Source organism: Balaenoptera musculus, chromosome 6 (genome assembly GCF_009873245.2).
Source record: "Balaenoptera musculus isolate JJ_BM4_2016_0621 chromosome 6, mBalMus1.pri.v3, whole genome shotgun sequence".
NCBI lineage: Eukaryota > Metazoa > Chordata > Mammalia > Artiodactyla > Balaenopteridae > Balaenoptera > Balaenoptera musculus.
The window spans coordinates 72,307,793-72,324,494 of NC_045790.1; the positions used below are offsets into that span (position 1 = coordinate 72,307,793).

Here is a 16,702-nt window from a genome sequence, read left to right on the forward strand (position 1 = left end):
AAGAGGTTTAGTCATCACTAGCTTTGTGACTTTGGTTCTCACTTCCTAATTACAAAGTGATAGACTTGACCTACGTGTCCTCCAGCGTGACTTGTAGTTTTAAAATGGTAGAATTTCTGAAGGATTCAGCTATAACTGTTCTGAGAGATGCTCTTCACTTTGGCTTATTTTTCTCTTTTCTTCTGAAGATCTCTTACAGAGAAAAATAGTCCATATGCTTCAATACATCTGTGTTCTACTTTGCTTCTTCTCCTTAATTATTTTATGACCTTAGGAAAGTCTTTGAGTTTATGCCAAGTTTTGGCATAAAGAATGTAAGAAAAACTTCTTGGATCTGGTTGAAGAAGGTATCCACAGTCAAATATGTTTGGAAATTACTTCAGATCATGCCCCCCTCTTAGTTTTGCAATGAACCGTCACTCACTAAAGACTCTTAGAAGTTCTGCAATAAGGGAACCTGTTTAATTTTGCTTAATTCAGAGTTTCCCAAACGTATTTGATCTTGAAATCCTTTTATTTCTGGTAGCATCCATAACATCCCTCATAATTAATGTCCCTGCCATGCATAGAGGAAGCACAGCTCTGGAAGGGAGGACATCATCCCAAATTCTGCCCTTTATTGATGATGTGATCTCAGAATAAATACATTACCTCTGTGCACCTCACATTGCTCATATATCAAATGAGGGTACATAATAGCAGCCACTTCATATTATAGGAATATAATATGACTATGGTAATTGTGACTAATAATATTCCAACTCTGAGGTCTGGCTGTCTGGGTTCAAATTTTGTCTTTCCACTTACTGGCTTGTGACCTTAAAAACATTACTTCTGTACCTCAATTCTTTATCTGTGTGATGGGGACAAAAATTATACCATTCTCACAGAGTTGTTGGAGGACTTCAGTCTGATTCATGTAAAACATTTAGAATTGTGCTTGGCCCGCGGTAGGTACCTAGTAAAATGTTAGCCCTTATGATCGTCATTGTTGGTGCTCTTGTTACTTCTATGACTATATCAGGTGAAAGGTAATTATTTTAGTTTCTTTTTTTTAAACCACTGTACACTTTAAGATTTATTTATTTATTGATTGATTGCTATGTTGGGTCTTCGTTTCTGTGCGAGGGCTTTCTCTAGTTGTGGCAAGCGGGGGCCACTCTTCGTCGCGGTGCACGGGCCTCTCACTGTCGCGGCCTCTCTTGTTGCAGAGCACAGGCTCCAGACGCGCAGGCTCAGTAGTTGTGGCACACGGGCTTAGTTGCTCCGCGGCATGTGGGATCTCCCAGACCAGGGCTCGAACCGTGTCCCCTGCATTAGCAGGCAGATTCTCAACCACTGCGCCACCAGGGAAGCCCCTAGTTTCTTTTTTTAATTGGGATATAATTGACATATTAGTTTCAAGTATACAACATTAATGATTCATTATTTGTATATATTTGTGAAATGATCACCACTGTGAGTCTAGTTAACATCCATCACCTTACATAGTTATAGTATTTTTTCTTGTGATGAGAAATTTTAAGATCTACTCTCTTAGCAACTTTCAAATGTACAATACAGTAGTATTAACCATAGCCATCATGCTGTACATTGCATCCAGATTAGTTTTGTCTTTTGTTTTTTTAATAAATTTATTTATTTATTTATTTTTGGCTGCGTTGGGTCTTCGTTGCTGTGCGCGGGCTTTCTCTAGTTGCGGCGAGCGGGGGCTACTCTTCACGGTGGCTTCTCTTGTTGCGGAGCACGGGCTGCAGGTGCACAGGCTTCAGTAGTTGTGGCTCGTGGGCTCTAGAAAGCAGGCTCAATATTTGTGGCACGGGGGCTTAGTTGCTCCACAGCATGTGGGATGTTCCCGGACCAGCAATCGAACCCGTGTCCCCTGAATTGGTAGGTGGATTCCTAACCACTGTGCCACCAGGGAAGTCCTATTTTAGTTTTTAAAAGCAACTCCTCTTACTTCAGAAAGCAGCTTAGATCCAGCACACTATTAATGTAGCATCGTACGCCTTCTGCAAATGCTTCATTCTGCCATGTTGATATTGATCTTGTCTTCATCTAGAGTCTGTGACCCATGTCTTCCATCATCTAAGTTTTTCTGTTTGTGTGCAGGGGCGGAGAGGCCTCGGCTCTGTTTTTGTCTGGGCATCGGGAAATGGTGGGAGGAGCAAAGACCACTGCTCCTGTGATGGCTACACCAACAGCATCTACACCATCTCCATCAGCAGCACAGCCGAAAGCGGAAAGAAGCCTTGGTACCTGGAAGAGTGTTCATCCACGCTGGCCACAACCTACAGCAGCGGAGAGTCCTATGATAAGAAAATAGTATGTGATATTTGCATGTCTGGCATGATTGGTTTATTTATCTTTCACTTTGAAACACAAAGGGAGACCATACATTTATATGCACAAGTAATATATGGAAATAGAAAGATTAACTGATTACTCAACACAGGTATTTGTAAATATTACCATTCCGTTACCAAGTCATTGAAAAAGCCTGTCTGGGTCATTACATTCCAGCATTGAATGTGGCCTTAGACATGATTAAGCTTCAGTTTTGTTGAAGACAAATGAATGGACTACATTCACCTTGTGAGTTGGTGGCAGAGAAGAGACTGGATGGGATTCTCAGCCCAGTTCCCTATCACTCTGTCCCCGTACTGCCTTTGACTTCAGCTTGAGTACTTGGTTTCAAGTAGGTACAACAAATTCAATATGACCTAAACCTATGTAAAAGGTGCTTCTCTAACACTGCAGCACAGAGTTTGCCTGAGAAGCACATTAGTCCTGTGTGATCTGCTTACCAACATGCTCTGCTCTCTATGCAGGTGGTAAAATGGTTAAGAGTTCAGGTTTGCAGGACCAGCCTGCGTGGGTTTCATTCACTCTGGAACTATTTACTAGCTGGGTAACTTTGGATACATTACTTAATTTTTCTGTCTCAAGATCCTTACCTGTAAAATGAGGGCATTTAATAATACCTAGTTCATGGAGTTATTTCGTGATTATGAGGAAGTAGATAGAAAGTGCTTTGCACACTACCTGACCCATTGGTGCTCAAGAAAGGTCTGACTTTTAGGATGCCCCACACTGTGCAACTGACTCTAAATTTCAGACACCTTTGCACTTTGCTCTTTTCCTGATCATGGTTTTATAAAATGTCTTGGGGTTTGTCTTTCTAAAGTGGAGCTAAGCTGCTATACATGACACTTTTTAGCATTTAGCCAACACCCTGCTTTCAGATCCTGTGATTCACGCAGGTTTGGTTCACTCTGCGATGCTCCCTCTGGCTTTATACAGCAGTGGAAATAGAGGTGATAAGATACTACCTCCTTCATGTAATTCTTCATCCGTATCTATTTGGTTCCTCTTGATTCCTGATTACTATAGGATTTTCATGTTTGATTTCTCGGCTACCTTTTACTATCCTCTTTAGTTACATTTTTCAGATTGATTTAAATAAAAACTGCCTACCCCTATGCATATCCCATCTGCCCCCATCTTTCTCTAATCCCTTCATAATAATTAGGTTAAAAACATGCACATGAGTAACCCTGGAAGTACCTCCATCATACATCAGTAAACATATTGCACAATACAAAGTGAAATATAAAAGGAGGAAATACAGAGATGACAAGTTTTGAAGTTCCATGGCTTTCTTCATGGGAAAGTGATGCTCTATGATAGTTTACCATCATTATGGAAATGTTTTAATCTAGGAATGTTCCTTTGGCTTTCAAATTTGCTCGTCTCTCAGAGCTCCTGGTCAAGGCCCACTAATACTGAGTGGCATCCATCAGTTCTGCATCATGAAAATCCTGAGGAAAACTCTCTGGAATAAGAATTGTCTTCCCGAACTTCTAGAGTCTGAAGGCATGTTAATGAAAACTCGCCATTGCTTCCAAGTAAATATGCCCATCTAGTGCTCTTATTTCCTGTGGGGCAGTTGTTGTGAGAGAGGTGTTTTTAAGTTCCATAAGTGCCTTCCTTAAGAGAAGATTATAATCCAATGGGCAAAATATCAAGGAAGAAGGAAGTGTTGCTGGGTCCCAGATGGAAGAGCACAGTGCGGATAGAGGGACCTCAGAATCGCTACCCTGAGATTTACTCCTTACACTTGACCTTCCTGGGCTTTTCATCACTATTTACTGTGATGGTGTGGTAGCTGCTATGACCCCCATTGAATGGGTGGTCATTTAGGATTCTTCCATGGACGGACAAATCGATCATTCTGTGGTGAGGGATAGGGCTTGAGAGGAAAGATGGACACCATGATTTAATGTCAATATCCTTGATTCAGGTCATATTTCACTTTGCCCTAGTTGCTGCTTCTGATATCAAAACCTTTACTGACTCACTCAATATATAAAGTTATCTATTTAACTTTTACTTGGCTCTTCCTTTTGTTTAACCTCTCCCATTTTCATGGCAGCAATTTATTACTAATTTTTCTCTAGCCAGTTCTCAGATTCTCTTATTTTGCCTGAATCTCCAGATTACCCTCAATTGGAGAGGAACGTGGTAGCTGTTTCAAATTATAATCTCTAGCTACAGACAGACCACTCAGTGGCTAAGTAACCTTTACGGAGTCTTGGTTTCCTCATCTGTAAAATGGAGGTAAAGCCAGAACCAACCTCATAAATTTTCATGAAGATAACAATATACTGAGCATAATGTACTTACACAACGCCTGTGGCAACGAGCCACCTAGTAAGTGGCTGGTACCCTTGTTCCCCAAGTCAGTGTAGCTTTCTGTATCTTGGGAGCTTAGGCTGGTCGTTTTTCCAGCTGTTGTTAACAGAGGTGCTTGTTGCACCTTCGTCTTTGCAATCTGTAGAACCACGATCTGTTCCACCCACCCCGTAAAGAATGGCACTTTGATGGTGAACATGTTAACAGTTTGAACATGAGTAGAGTTGGCGGCAACATCAGGCTTTTATGGTCCAGCTGCCCCTTTTCCTTCTAGATGTCAGAATGACAAATAATCCTGCTCTGCGCTTGGGACCTTTTCTTCACCACGCTTTGAACCAGATGTCTGTGGGCCCTCAGAGATGCCCGCTTCCTGGTAGTGGCATCCGTGATTGAGTGTTACAGGAACAGCAGTGTCTCCCTTTGTTCTGGGGTGCCCCTCCCCAGTCCATCCATTTCCTTTTGTCATTTGCAGCTTCTTCAGAAGAGCAGAGTTGTCATTCTTCATTCATAGAGCACCTTTGTGAGTTGAACTGAGGCAGACGCTGAGGATCCAGGAGAGAGGAAAGATCTCACTGCTTCTGGGAAAGCACTTTGGTTAAATAATTTTTTCTTGTCCTTTTCATGGTGTGCAAGTAGGAAAACCTTGCCCTGAGTTTCAGAACGTAGCCAAGTCTTCATCCCTTGGTTTCCTACCATCACTATCAGTACAGTTGTGGACCTTGGTATTCCACGCATGCTTTAATAGATTTGGATCAGTGATGGCCTTGAACCTTATTATAACAAGTGAAGCAACCAAAATATCAAGATTACTATGATAAGAAGCTCCCCATAAGGTAAATAGAAATCAGTTGAAATGACTGGTTATTATGAAATAATGTTTTTATTAACAACACCGTATACATTTTATTCCATGCCAGACATGTAGTACATTTATAGTTATATTAACATGTCATAAATATAACATTTTTTGCCCTTCTAATGTGTGCCTGGCAGGGTGCTAGGCACAGTGAATGCATCATCTCTTTGTATCCTCAAAACATTATGCAGGAAGATCAAGTATTGTCCCCACTTTACAGATGAGAAAACTAAAGTTTGAAAGGTTAAAAGAAACACAGCTAGTAAGTGGTAGAGTCTGGATTCCAACCAAAGTTGTGTTGAACCCCCAGCCCACCTTGTAACCAATGTGCTGTCATGCCCCGGATCCTTTCCAGGGACATCCAGCATGGGGCTGTATGAAAGAATGGTGCTTTTCTTGCCTGTTTGGGGTTCTCTTCACAGTGATAAAAAAAAAAAAAGAAAAATATGTGGACTATATAGGCATCCACTGTTTTTCACTACTTGGCCCACTCTTTCTTCTTTAATTTGAAAAGTAATTTTAATTTTTAAATTTATTACCTTTACTTGCATTTATATTCTTTTTTTAAAATTAATTAATTTATTTATTTATTTATTTTTGGCTGTGTTGGGTCTTCGTTTCTGTGCGAGGGTTTTCTCTAGTTGCGGCAAGCGGGGGCCACTCTTCATCGCGGTGCGCGGGCCTCTCACTATCGCGGCCTCTCTTGTTGCGGAGCACAGGCTCCAGACGCGCAGGCTCAGTAGTTGTGGCTCACGGGCCCAGTTGCTCCGCGGCATGTGGGATCTTCCCAGACCAGGGCTCGAACCAGTGTCCCCTGCATTAGCAGGCAGATTCTCAACCACTGCGCCACCAGGGAAGCCCCTCATTTATATTCTTGATGACAGTGTATTCAAATTTTATAAACTCCGAATACAATGAGCAATTTGCTTCGTAGTCCTTTAGATAGGCGTTGTCCAGTAGAACTTTCTGCTAGGATGGAAAGGTTCTCCATCTGTGCTGCCAAAATGGTAGTCACTAGACACACGTGGCTGTCGAGCATGTTAAATGTGGCCAGTGCAATGGAAGAACTTTAATTTTAATTCCGATTAAATTTTAATTGATTTAAATTTAAATATCCACATGGGACTATTGGTGATTATGTTGAACAGCACATTTTTTATTTTTATGGCTCACTAATTTTGAATTTCATGCCGTTAGACCTCTTCCTAACCCCCTCAGACGATCGATCGGTCTTCTTGCAAAACACCTAAGCCCTTGGCCAGTCTAAGTGGCTAGTTCCCGTGGCCTGGCGTTGAACTCCCCAAAGTTACCTTTTGCCTTTTGTGTGATTTCAAACCAGGGCCCTCCTGTGCGACACGTGTCATCTGGCAGGAACACTCTTTTCCCAGAAACCACTTCATTTATGCCTCTTCTCAAATTTCCTCTCAGGAAGGCTGTTCTTCCTCACCTTCCCCTGAAAGAGTGGCACTCCCCTCTCCCCACACTCTACCCTTTTATCCTGTTCAGTTTTCTTTCTAGCGTCCTTAGAGCTACTTAACATGATGTTACACATTTTTTTATTGACTGTCTGTTTTCCATGCTAGAATGGAAACCACTTGAGGTTGAAGACTTTGTTCTTTCCCAGAGCCTGAGCTTGATAAATGTTCAAGCGTAACTGACGTTGAGAAAGATAGAAGCCTCACAAGGGGTTTAAACAGTCACAGGAGGCAGGTAGGTGCTCTCTCTCTTTCAGAGAATCTTCCTCTACTGGTAGGTTGGAGAAAGGCAAAGGGTACTTGACAATATATTTCACATAGGAAATTGCCTGCAGGAATCCTGCTATGTAAAGCTGTACATCCAACTATTCTTAGTGTCAAGGAGCCTTAAAGATCCTCTCTTTATGTAACCCTTCTCTACCTCCTGAATTTCTCCCAAGTTCTCTGTTAGAGATAAAGCTCCCCTCTCTCCCCAGTCACTCCCATCATTAAATTATCTGTTTCTTTTGGGACTTGTTCAGCCTTTGTCTGTTTTTCCTCTAGTAATTTGTCTCAGTGATTGGAATATGGGGGCCATCGTATTCCTCCTGGGTCTTGTGAGCCAAGGTTTAAATATATGCTCTGCTCAGCCCTCTTCTGATGTCATTTTATTTATTTGTGTTCAAAACAAACTTGCTGCCTGGGGTATCTCAGGGTTGGCCTGAAAGACCAGTTCCATTGGAGGAATTATCTTATTGCTTTTAATATTCCTAAGCAGCTACACATTTCCTTCTGCAGAAAGTACCCTCTCCACTAACGAATTTGTTATTCAGATGCAGTCATTACTATCATCTCTCTGTTTCTCCTTTTGATTTGGGAAATGTCATGATTTTTCATGAGTGAAAGACTAGCAAATCCAGATGTGTTTAGTTTGTATAGACGTCTGATCCATATTCTCTTGAGAATGTTAAAAAGAAGGAAGGAAAGTTTATGCCTGAAAAATTCTGATTTTGATTGTGGCCCGAAGGAGAATGGCGATACCCACTGGCTGACGGGGGCTGGATCCCAAGGCCGGTTTCGCCATAATTGCTGGTGATGGTCTGGAACTGCCACCTTTGCTCTCATGGGTGACTACACTCTGTAGCTCAGCTTTTTCTTTTGCTGCCATTTCAGGATTTGATACTTCACCACTTACCAGCTCTTTAGTGGCTGCATGTCCTTGGGCTCATGAATCTCTCTGAGCCTCCATTGCCTTAGTTAATAAATAGTATTGATATATCTTCCTTGCAGAGTTCTTGTGGATCAAATGTAATTTTATATACAGCTGTGTGCACACATATACACCTATTGCTCATTGCGTTGCTCTTTGCAAGTTGCTGGTGGTGGTGGTTTTAGAAGCAGTGCAGCTAGTGTTAGCAATAGTAGTAGCAAGAGAAATGGCTATACTTTAGCCCCTGGATTGTATATATACACATACACACATAATTTTTGTAGGCTGCTTATAAGTTTATGTAAGTCTTATTTGGAGAATCGATAAAGAAGTAACCTTGAAGTCTTTCCTAATAAGTGGGAGAGTTTAAAATATAGAACAAAATGAGTATAAAGGAGCTTGACACTAGTAATTCAACTTAACAAATAAATACTGTACCTCTGCTCTGTACCCAGCACTGAGCTGAACATTATAGAGATTCAAACAATGATATAAGATGGGATCCTTCTTTAGTGATAGCAACCTCACATTTATAAGCAAAACCTTACGTTTGTACTTTACAGTTACAGATATTCATTGCAACATGGGAGTGGAATTTTGTGTGACCTCGTCAGTCATAATTGAATTTTACACCAGTCTTTGTGACTTTGGTGAACACAGACAGCATTAGTTAGTCTTCGGTTCCTTTATATTTTGCTGTGCTTAATAAATCAGCTTCTCCTATTTTATTCGTTAATACATTTAAGATGTAGTTTCTGCCCTTATCCTCCTCCAGAGCTGTGTCTGAAACAGGTTTTGTTTTTTGTTTTTTTTTTTTGGCACCTTTCTAATCCAAATCCAAATCAACACCGGAAACAAATTCAACCTAACAGACAGAATCATTTCACGTTTTAAAAATATCTGTTCAGTTGCTCTTTTAACAGATATGAGACAATATGGCACCTTCAAGATAAAACAGATCACAAGATATCAGGGAGATAGAAACTCCTAACTGTGTAAAGACTTGTCATTTATGGCCAGCCTCAATCTGAACTGAGATTCCCTGGAGAATTACATCAACAGGCTAAAATAAAAGATCCAATCAGCCCAAGTAATTGAAATGTGAAATACTCGGAAATAAGAGCTTAGGATGAGAAAAAGGGATGGTTCTTCTCAGCAAAAGCCTGACTCGACCTGAATACCCACCCCATCTCACCAAATCAGGATGACATCCCAAACTTTGTGGAGTCCAAAAGCCCATCTGCTACGCGTCCCGGGAGAGGCTGAAAATCTAATTTGCTGATCAAGACAGCTTTGATCTGGTGTGAGGCCTGGTGTCATCTCCTGTTTCCTTCACTCTGATGGGCAGAAATGATATTTTCTTGAGCAATCTGAGAAGTTCTGTGGAGAAAAATTCTGTTTCTGATTTGGGTAGTGAATTTGGGGAATTCAGAGCATGCAAGATGCGCCAGCGGGACCAAAACCAAATTCTGAGACATTCTAAAATGGAATTGAAACTTAATGCGCTTTATTGTTCTGTTTTCACATATCAACTCTCTGAATTCCCAGCCCCATGATGCGGGCCAACCGTTGAATGCAACTTTTCCTTTAAATTACACTGTCAGTTCTTGTATGCATGCGTTGTGATTAATGGGGTTACCCATGTGGTTCCAGTTTGGGGAGCATCATTTTTCTTTAAAATTGCATGCTCCTTGGTGGTCTTTGCCTTTTCTCTCTAAAGATGGACATAAAAATTTCCTGATGCTGTGCGTTCTCTTAATGATGAAAACCCTGCCTTAGATCTTTCTGGTAATTTACACCTCAATATCTCGACCACTGACAGTAACTTCCTCTTGAAATGACCCAGCTGGAGTTTCCACTTAAAGCAGGATGAGAAGGGAGTAAGAATGTTTTCGTTTCTTTTCTCTCCATTCCTTTTAACCTCCCTCCTCTCCATCACCTTCCTGCTCCACTCCCTTTCTACCCCTACTCACTACTCAAGTTTCATTTAGTTAAAGTGATTGGAAAAAAAAAAATAAAAGCACAATGATGATGATATGCAATTCCACAAACTTGCCTATATTAATAGCATTTAACAGTAAATTGGTGTTTATATATAGAAGTACTGAGTGGCTGTTTACTTACGTATATATCATTTGTGTATATACCTGCGGACCCTATTTGGGTGGGGCATATTCCTATGGCCAACCCAACATCATAACATTTTTATTGTTCACTGGAGGTGAGGCTGGAGGTAGCTATTTATTACACTCGCAAATGCTGCACACACTTGGCGTCTCTATTCTGGATTTGTTTCTGTACATTGAAAGTGTCTGGTGCAGCTGAAGAATAAGCGAAATGAGCCAAGTGAGAAAACATCATGAAAAATCTTGAATTCAGGCGCAAGTCATTGAAAAAAAAAAAAAAACTTGGCAAAGGAATGTGACCGTGAGGGTGAGGTAAAATGAGAAAAATGCAGGCAAGGCCACCTCTCAACAACAGTATATCTGGAGACCTGGAAACAGGCTGCTGCTGGGGTGTTTATGCATTGACTTAGGGACCAGGCCTTTGGAAAACAAGGCTGCAAATTCACCCATCATTTCAAATGAAATAGAAATCACTTTTTAACAATCCATCAATCCCACTTCTGAGTACATATCCAAAAGAATTGAAAACAGGATCTGGGGACTTCCCTGGTGGTGCAGTGGTTAAGAGTCCGCCTGCCAATGCAGGGGACACGAGTTTGAGCCCTGGTCCAGGAGGATCCCGCATGCCAGGGAGCAGCTAAGCCCAGTGCACCATGACTGCTGAGCCTGTGCTCTAGAGCCCGGGAGCCACAACTACTGAAGCCCACGTGCCTAGAGCCCGTGCTTCACAACAAGAGAGGCCACCGCAATGAGTAGCCCGCGCACCGCAATGAAGAGTAGCCCCCACTCGCCGCAACAAGAGAAGGCCCTCGCGCAGCAACGAAGACCCAACGCAGCCATAAAGAAGGAAGGGAGGAAGGAAAAAAACGAAAAGAAAAGAAAGAAAGAATTAAGAAAAGGCCAGCTGTGGGTCTAAAGGAGTTGGTCTTTAAAAAAAAGAATTGAAAACAGGATCTGGAAGAGATATTTACACACCTATGTTTATTGCAGCATTATTCACAATAGCCAAGAGGTGGAAGCAACCCAAATGCCAATTGACAGATGAATGAATAAAGAAAATATACTACATAATACAATGGAATATTATGCAGCCTAAAAAGAAGGAAATCCTGCCACATGCTACAACAGGGATGAGCCTTGAGGACGTTATTCTAAGTGAAATAAGCCAATCACAAAAAAGACAAATGCTGCATAATTCCACTTACATGAGGTACCTAGAGCAGTGACAGTCACAGAAGCAAACAGTAGAATGGTGGTTGCCAGGGGCTGTGGAGGGGGCACGGGGAGTCGTTTAATGGATAGAGTTTCAGTCAGGCAGGGTGAAAATGTCGTAGAGCTCTAGGATTGCACAGCAAAGTGCATATAATTAGCAATACTGTACTGTACACTTAAAAAGTTGTTAAAAGGGTAAATCTGTGTTATGTGTTTTTTTTACCTGGCCCCCTCCAAAAAGAAATACCTTTGTAACGTCAACAATTGAAAAATCTCAGAAGTTTCTTAATGTAGAAGTGGGTAGGGCTCTATTTACCCAGACATCTTGTGAACATCCACTGTGGAGGCTCAGAGGATGGCTAGCTAATCACGTCCGTGAATCTAGAAACAACTTGCCCTGCTTGCCAAACACGCGGTCAGGCTCTTGCCCAGCTCTCAGTTATTCCAGAAAAGAGTGCAAGGCTCGTCTCCTCTCTCCCACCACCTATCTACGCGGTTCTCTATATTTTTACTCTTTCTCCCATTTCTTTTGTATCAGTGCCTCTCTGGTATGGCTAATCTGGTAACATTAGTGGTGTCAAAAGGCATAAAGAACAGACGGTGAGCACTGATGGCCTCATGTGAAACTAAATCACCGGGATGTCAATCTCGATTCATAACAGATAATTAAAGAGTCCCTTCAGACATCCTCACGTGACACTGAGGAAACTTTTAGGGGAGGACTCATTTCTAAAGAGTTATGCAGTGCTTTCTTTCGGTGATGAGCAAATTTCTTTCCAAATCAGCTAATCTGCATTCTTCTCTTGAAGGACGCACCTTAGAAAAGCAAGGCTTTGTTTTCGCCACCTCTATTCCCCTACACCTTTCTGCTGACCTTTCACCTCAGTTTTCTTATCTGTAAAATATGGGCAATATACTTGTCTTGATGACGGAGAAAGCTTTACCAATGTCTTCCAATAACTACAATGAGACTCCTAAGTTCATCTCACAAGCCTTGTAGCTTCCCAACAGGAGGGCTATTAGTCCCAAGGGGGCAAAAAAGGATTCTTATCAGGGAGGGAGGATCTTAGATATTACAGTGGTTTACAAAATTATATACCATAGTGCTTTATTTCTCTTGTTATGAAGATTCTGCATTTAATGTTTCTTCTTTCATGAAATGATCATGGAACAAAGGTTGAGAAACACTGCCCTTGCTGATGGGCATGTTATTCAGCCACAGCTGAAGTGAACTAGATTCAAAAACCAAGAGGAAAAAATGATCTAGTCCTCACATTTTGATTTTTAAAAAATGGAAAATGGCTAATCTCCTATAGTATACAAGCATGCACTTAGGTCTGTTCATTTCACATCAAGTACACTGGCTTCAACCTTGTTTTTAGTGTTTGTGTTAAATCTATCAGGAAGTCTTGGTTTATCCAAGTCACATTTCTGTGCATTCTAAAAATGAGTCTGTAAGCAAAGTTCCTTCTCGGGCAGAATAAGTCTTTTGCTTGAAATCTGCAGCTTTTCTAAGGTAATAGTTCTAGGAGGGCAGGAACAAGACCCTGTGCTTTTATTCCTTATGCTAGGTGCTTAACTCAGTGTCTGGTTGTTGGCGCAACATGTTTGATTATTTAAAATGTTGGAGTAATGAAAGAACTTTTGTTTTAACTAAAGCTGGGACCAGAGAGAGGCAAGTGAGGTGCCTAGGGTGTAAAATTTAAGGATACACTTGCACAACCCATATGTTTCGGGCCAAAGGCTCACCTTAGTCCTGACCCTGGTTGTAACACAAGTGGAATCCAATTTCCAAACCCTCCCCTTTTCAGAGTTGATTTACACAGGCGATTCTCTGGAAGTGATACAGTCACAGGAGTGCAGGAACAAGGAATTTAAAACAACTATTTCAACACCCCTCCATTCCAGTTTTATGAGTAAATTTCTTTTTACTTGCATGTGACTCACATTGACCCCAGAGCCCTAAATTTTCCACTTCTGTCTTCTAGATCACTACGGATCTGAGGCAGCGTTGCACGGACAACCACACTGGGACATCGGCCTCAGCCCCCATGGCTGCAGGCATCATTGCACTGGCCCTGGAAGCCAAGTAAGCCTTTATCTCCATATGTCTCCACTGGCGACAGCCCCTCAGCTCAAGGATAGTTTACCCCTTCGCTAGTATACAATCCCAAGCACAGCAAGCCAGAATATAATCTTCCCAGTTCCACCTTTAAAACTTCAAAGATTAGGCCTTAAGAAAAGCTTCCCCTCTGTTAAGGGAAAAGGCAACTTTTTTGGGTTTTATCTTCTTAAAAAATCAAACTGTGTAATTACTTTATTGTGGAGTCATAGTACAAGCGTGCCAGTTGGCTCTAACACTCTTGCCTTGTTGAGGTTTTTATTCTAGTCGGGGAATGTTCTGTGAGTCTCAGAAAGCTTAGGTCTGCCCACTTCTGGTTCCTTTCCCTGCAGGACAGATTCTGAGCAATGCAGCTCAGATTCCATGACAATAGAAACCATCACAGACTCACTCTGGGGAACAAAACACGTCAAGGTCATATGACAGGAGCCCGGGAAGAAAGACAACCCACTTAACTTAAATCCTTCTTAATGTTGTCAAATTTGGTGTTTAAAAGATCCCTTTGAAAGACCCCCTCAGGTTATTTTAGGTTCTTAGGTTAGAATTATATGGTGGTAGGCCTCCTCTCTTCTTTCTCTAAGCACCAATAGATTAGTTTGTCTTAACTCTTTGAAAACCTAATAGAGATCTACACTCCCTTAACCCTCAATTTCAAAAGCCAAAATGGCCTGAAAACTGAAAGTTGTTTTTTGCACATTTGACACCAAAACTCATTTGATGGCAAAGCTTTCCCAGAACTGATTTGAAGCTATTTTCAGTCTTTATGTATTGTGAAAATTCATACATTTCACTGTAGAAGCATTAATATATTTGATTATGAGGTGCTAGCTTGGACCCCACTGGAAGTTTTGTGTACCATATGCTATGGACACCATATCTGAAAAAATTTTGAATTCCCAACACATCTGGTCCAAGGATTTTATAAAAGGGATTGTGGGCCTGAACTCTGAGGCCATCCCTACAAGAGGATCATAACAAAAAGGAATTGAAGTAATGACATAAGTGTTTTTCCAAAAGTAACCTTGCATCCCTGCCCTAGGGAGGAATGGAAGGAGTCTTTCATATAAACCTGATATAGAGCAGTAGCAGGTGACAGGGAAAGAATACAAGAATCATGATGAGACTCGGGTATTAATAAGAACAGTACTGTTTCATTCCCAGTACATATTGGCTTCCCGACATTTACAGCTGACTCTCTATAAGGCAAACAGCCTCTGTCAAGGCAGTTGGGCCTCAGTGTAATATGGATTCAGTAAATTGCTAAGTCATGTGTAATTCCTTGGACTGAGACAGGCAGAAGAACACAGGCTCTGGATATGGTGCTATCTTAGTCCGTTCAAGCTGCTATAACAAAATACCATAAACTGAGTAGCTTATAAACAACAAACACTTATTTCTCACAGTTCTCAAAGCTGGAAAGTCCAAGATCAAGGTGCCAGCAGACTTAGTGTCTGGCAAGGACCCACCTCCTAGTTGGCCTTACATGGTAGAAGAAAGGGGCAAGGGAGATCTCTGGATAAATGTCTCTTATAAGGGCACTGATCCCATTAAAGAGGGATCCAGCCTTGTGACCTAATCACCTCCCAAAGGCCCTACCTCCTAATACTCTCACATTGGGTGTTAAGTTTCAACATACGAATTTTGAGGGCACACAAATATTCAGACCATAGCAGGTACCATATCTTTTGGTGGCCTCCTGCCCCTAAGCATTGACATTGAGAGATATTCAAGCTCCCGTCAATGTTTGGATTTCTTTTGTTTTGGCAGGGTTAAATATTAAATCATTTCAACATATTTTATCTTTTAAAGTGTTAAAACTTTAGTGAGGAGCTGGCACTTATCCTATTCTCACTTTATAACTTTTCACTGGACTGTTCTGACAGCAGATTAAGTGTCTGTGTTTTGAATTTTGTGACTGTAAATTGGATTTTGAAAAATATATCATCTTCATTCTGAAATTCTGGGTTGTTTCTCTGGAATAGTCTCCTGTCCACAAAACACTGAAAAACAAAATCAGGAATTCTTCCTGCACCTCCCTATTTCCCAAAAAAAGGATATAATCTCAAATTTGGCAAACAAGTACCATAACTGTGGCTATACAGCACATGCTACTCAGTTCCTTGAAATACTACTATAACACTAATATTTTCAACAGTAATTCTTTTAACCACTATTTAAGCTCAAATGAAAAATCCTTAATTTTATGCCTCAAACAACACACTCAGTTGGATAAGGTTGCTTTGGGGCTGGGGAACACACTGGAAAGCTGCCTATTTTCTTTCCCTTTGCATTTTGAACATTTTTTTAAGATTGATTTTTGCCAAAACTGCAATGGGTGGAAGGAAGGTCCTAGGATACAGTTTATGTAGAAAATCCACTGTATTTTAAGATTTTAAACAGTCTAGTCCGATCATGTGGCCAAAGTAGATAGTAAACAACCAGATCAGGTGAGAAAGAATAAACCTTTCCTTGCATCTCTATCGGTTTGTTCTACAGGCCAATCTTTGCCTGTAAGTGAAGCTGAAAGTTAGGGGAAAGAGGTCTGAGTACCTAAAGAGTGGGTCAGGCATGGATGTTAAACTAGCATCAATAAGCAGTGGGCCTCCCACAGGAGAAAAAAGTATCTAAATAGCAAAGAGCTCAAGTAACAGTGTGCCAAGTTTGCAGTTGTTCTAAACAAAGCTAAGTTTAACCCTTGGTAAGTGTACCTCACCCAGTCACCCAGCCTCCACCACTAGTACTTCTTAACAACACTTAAACCTTGGTATTTTGAGATTCAACCTTTGCTATCACAAGTTGAAGAGCCTGATAGTAGTTCCCCGTTATCCATGTTCCAAGACCCCCAGTGGATGCCTTTAACCACAGATAGTACCAAGACCTATATGTACTATGTTTTTTCCTATAAGTACATACCTATAACAAAGTTTAATTTATAAATTAGGCACAGTAAGAAATGAAGAACAATAACTAAAAATTGAACAATTATAACAATATACTGTATTAAAAGTTATGTGAATGTGGTCTCTC

The 16,702-nt window shown here is 41.1% G+C and overlaps 1 protein-coding gene across 11 annotated transcripts in view; it reads left to right on the plus strand.

Annotated features, from left to right (window-relative positions):
- PCSK5 (proprotein convertase subtilisin/kexin type 5) overlaps window positions 1-16,702 on the plus strand; it is a 489,089-nt gene that overhangs the window by 190,083 nt on the left and 282,304 nt on the right. For all 11 annotated transcript variants that reach the window (XM_036855671.1, XM_036855664.1, XM_036855665.1 and 8 more), the window contains 2 exons: window positions 2,113-2,325; window positions 13,542-13,642. In XM_036855671.1, the coding sequence (XP_036711566.1) occupies window positions 2,113-2,325; window positions 13,542-13,642 (314 nt within the window). The remainder of the gene's footprint in view (window positions 1-2,112; window positions 2,326-13,541; window positions 13,643-16,702) is intronic.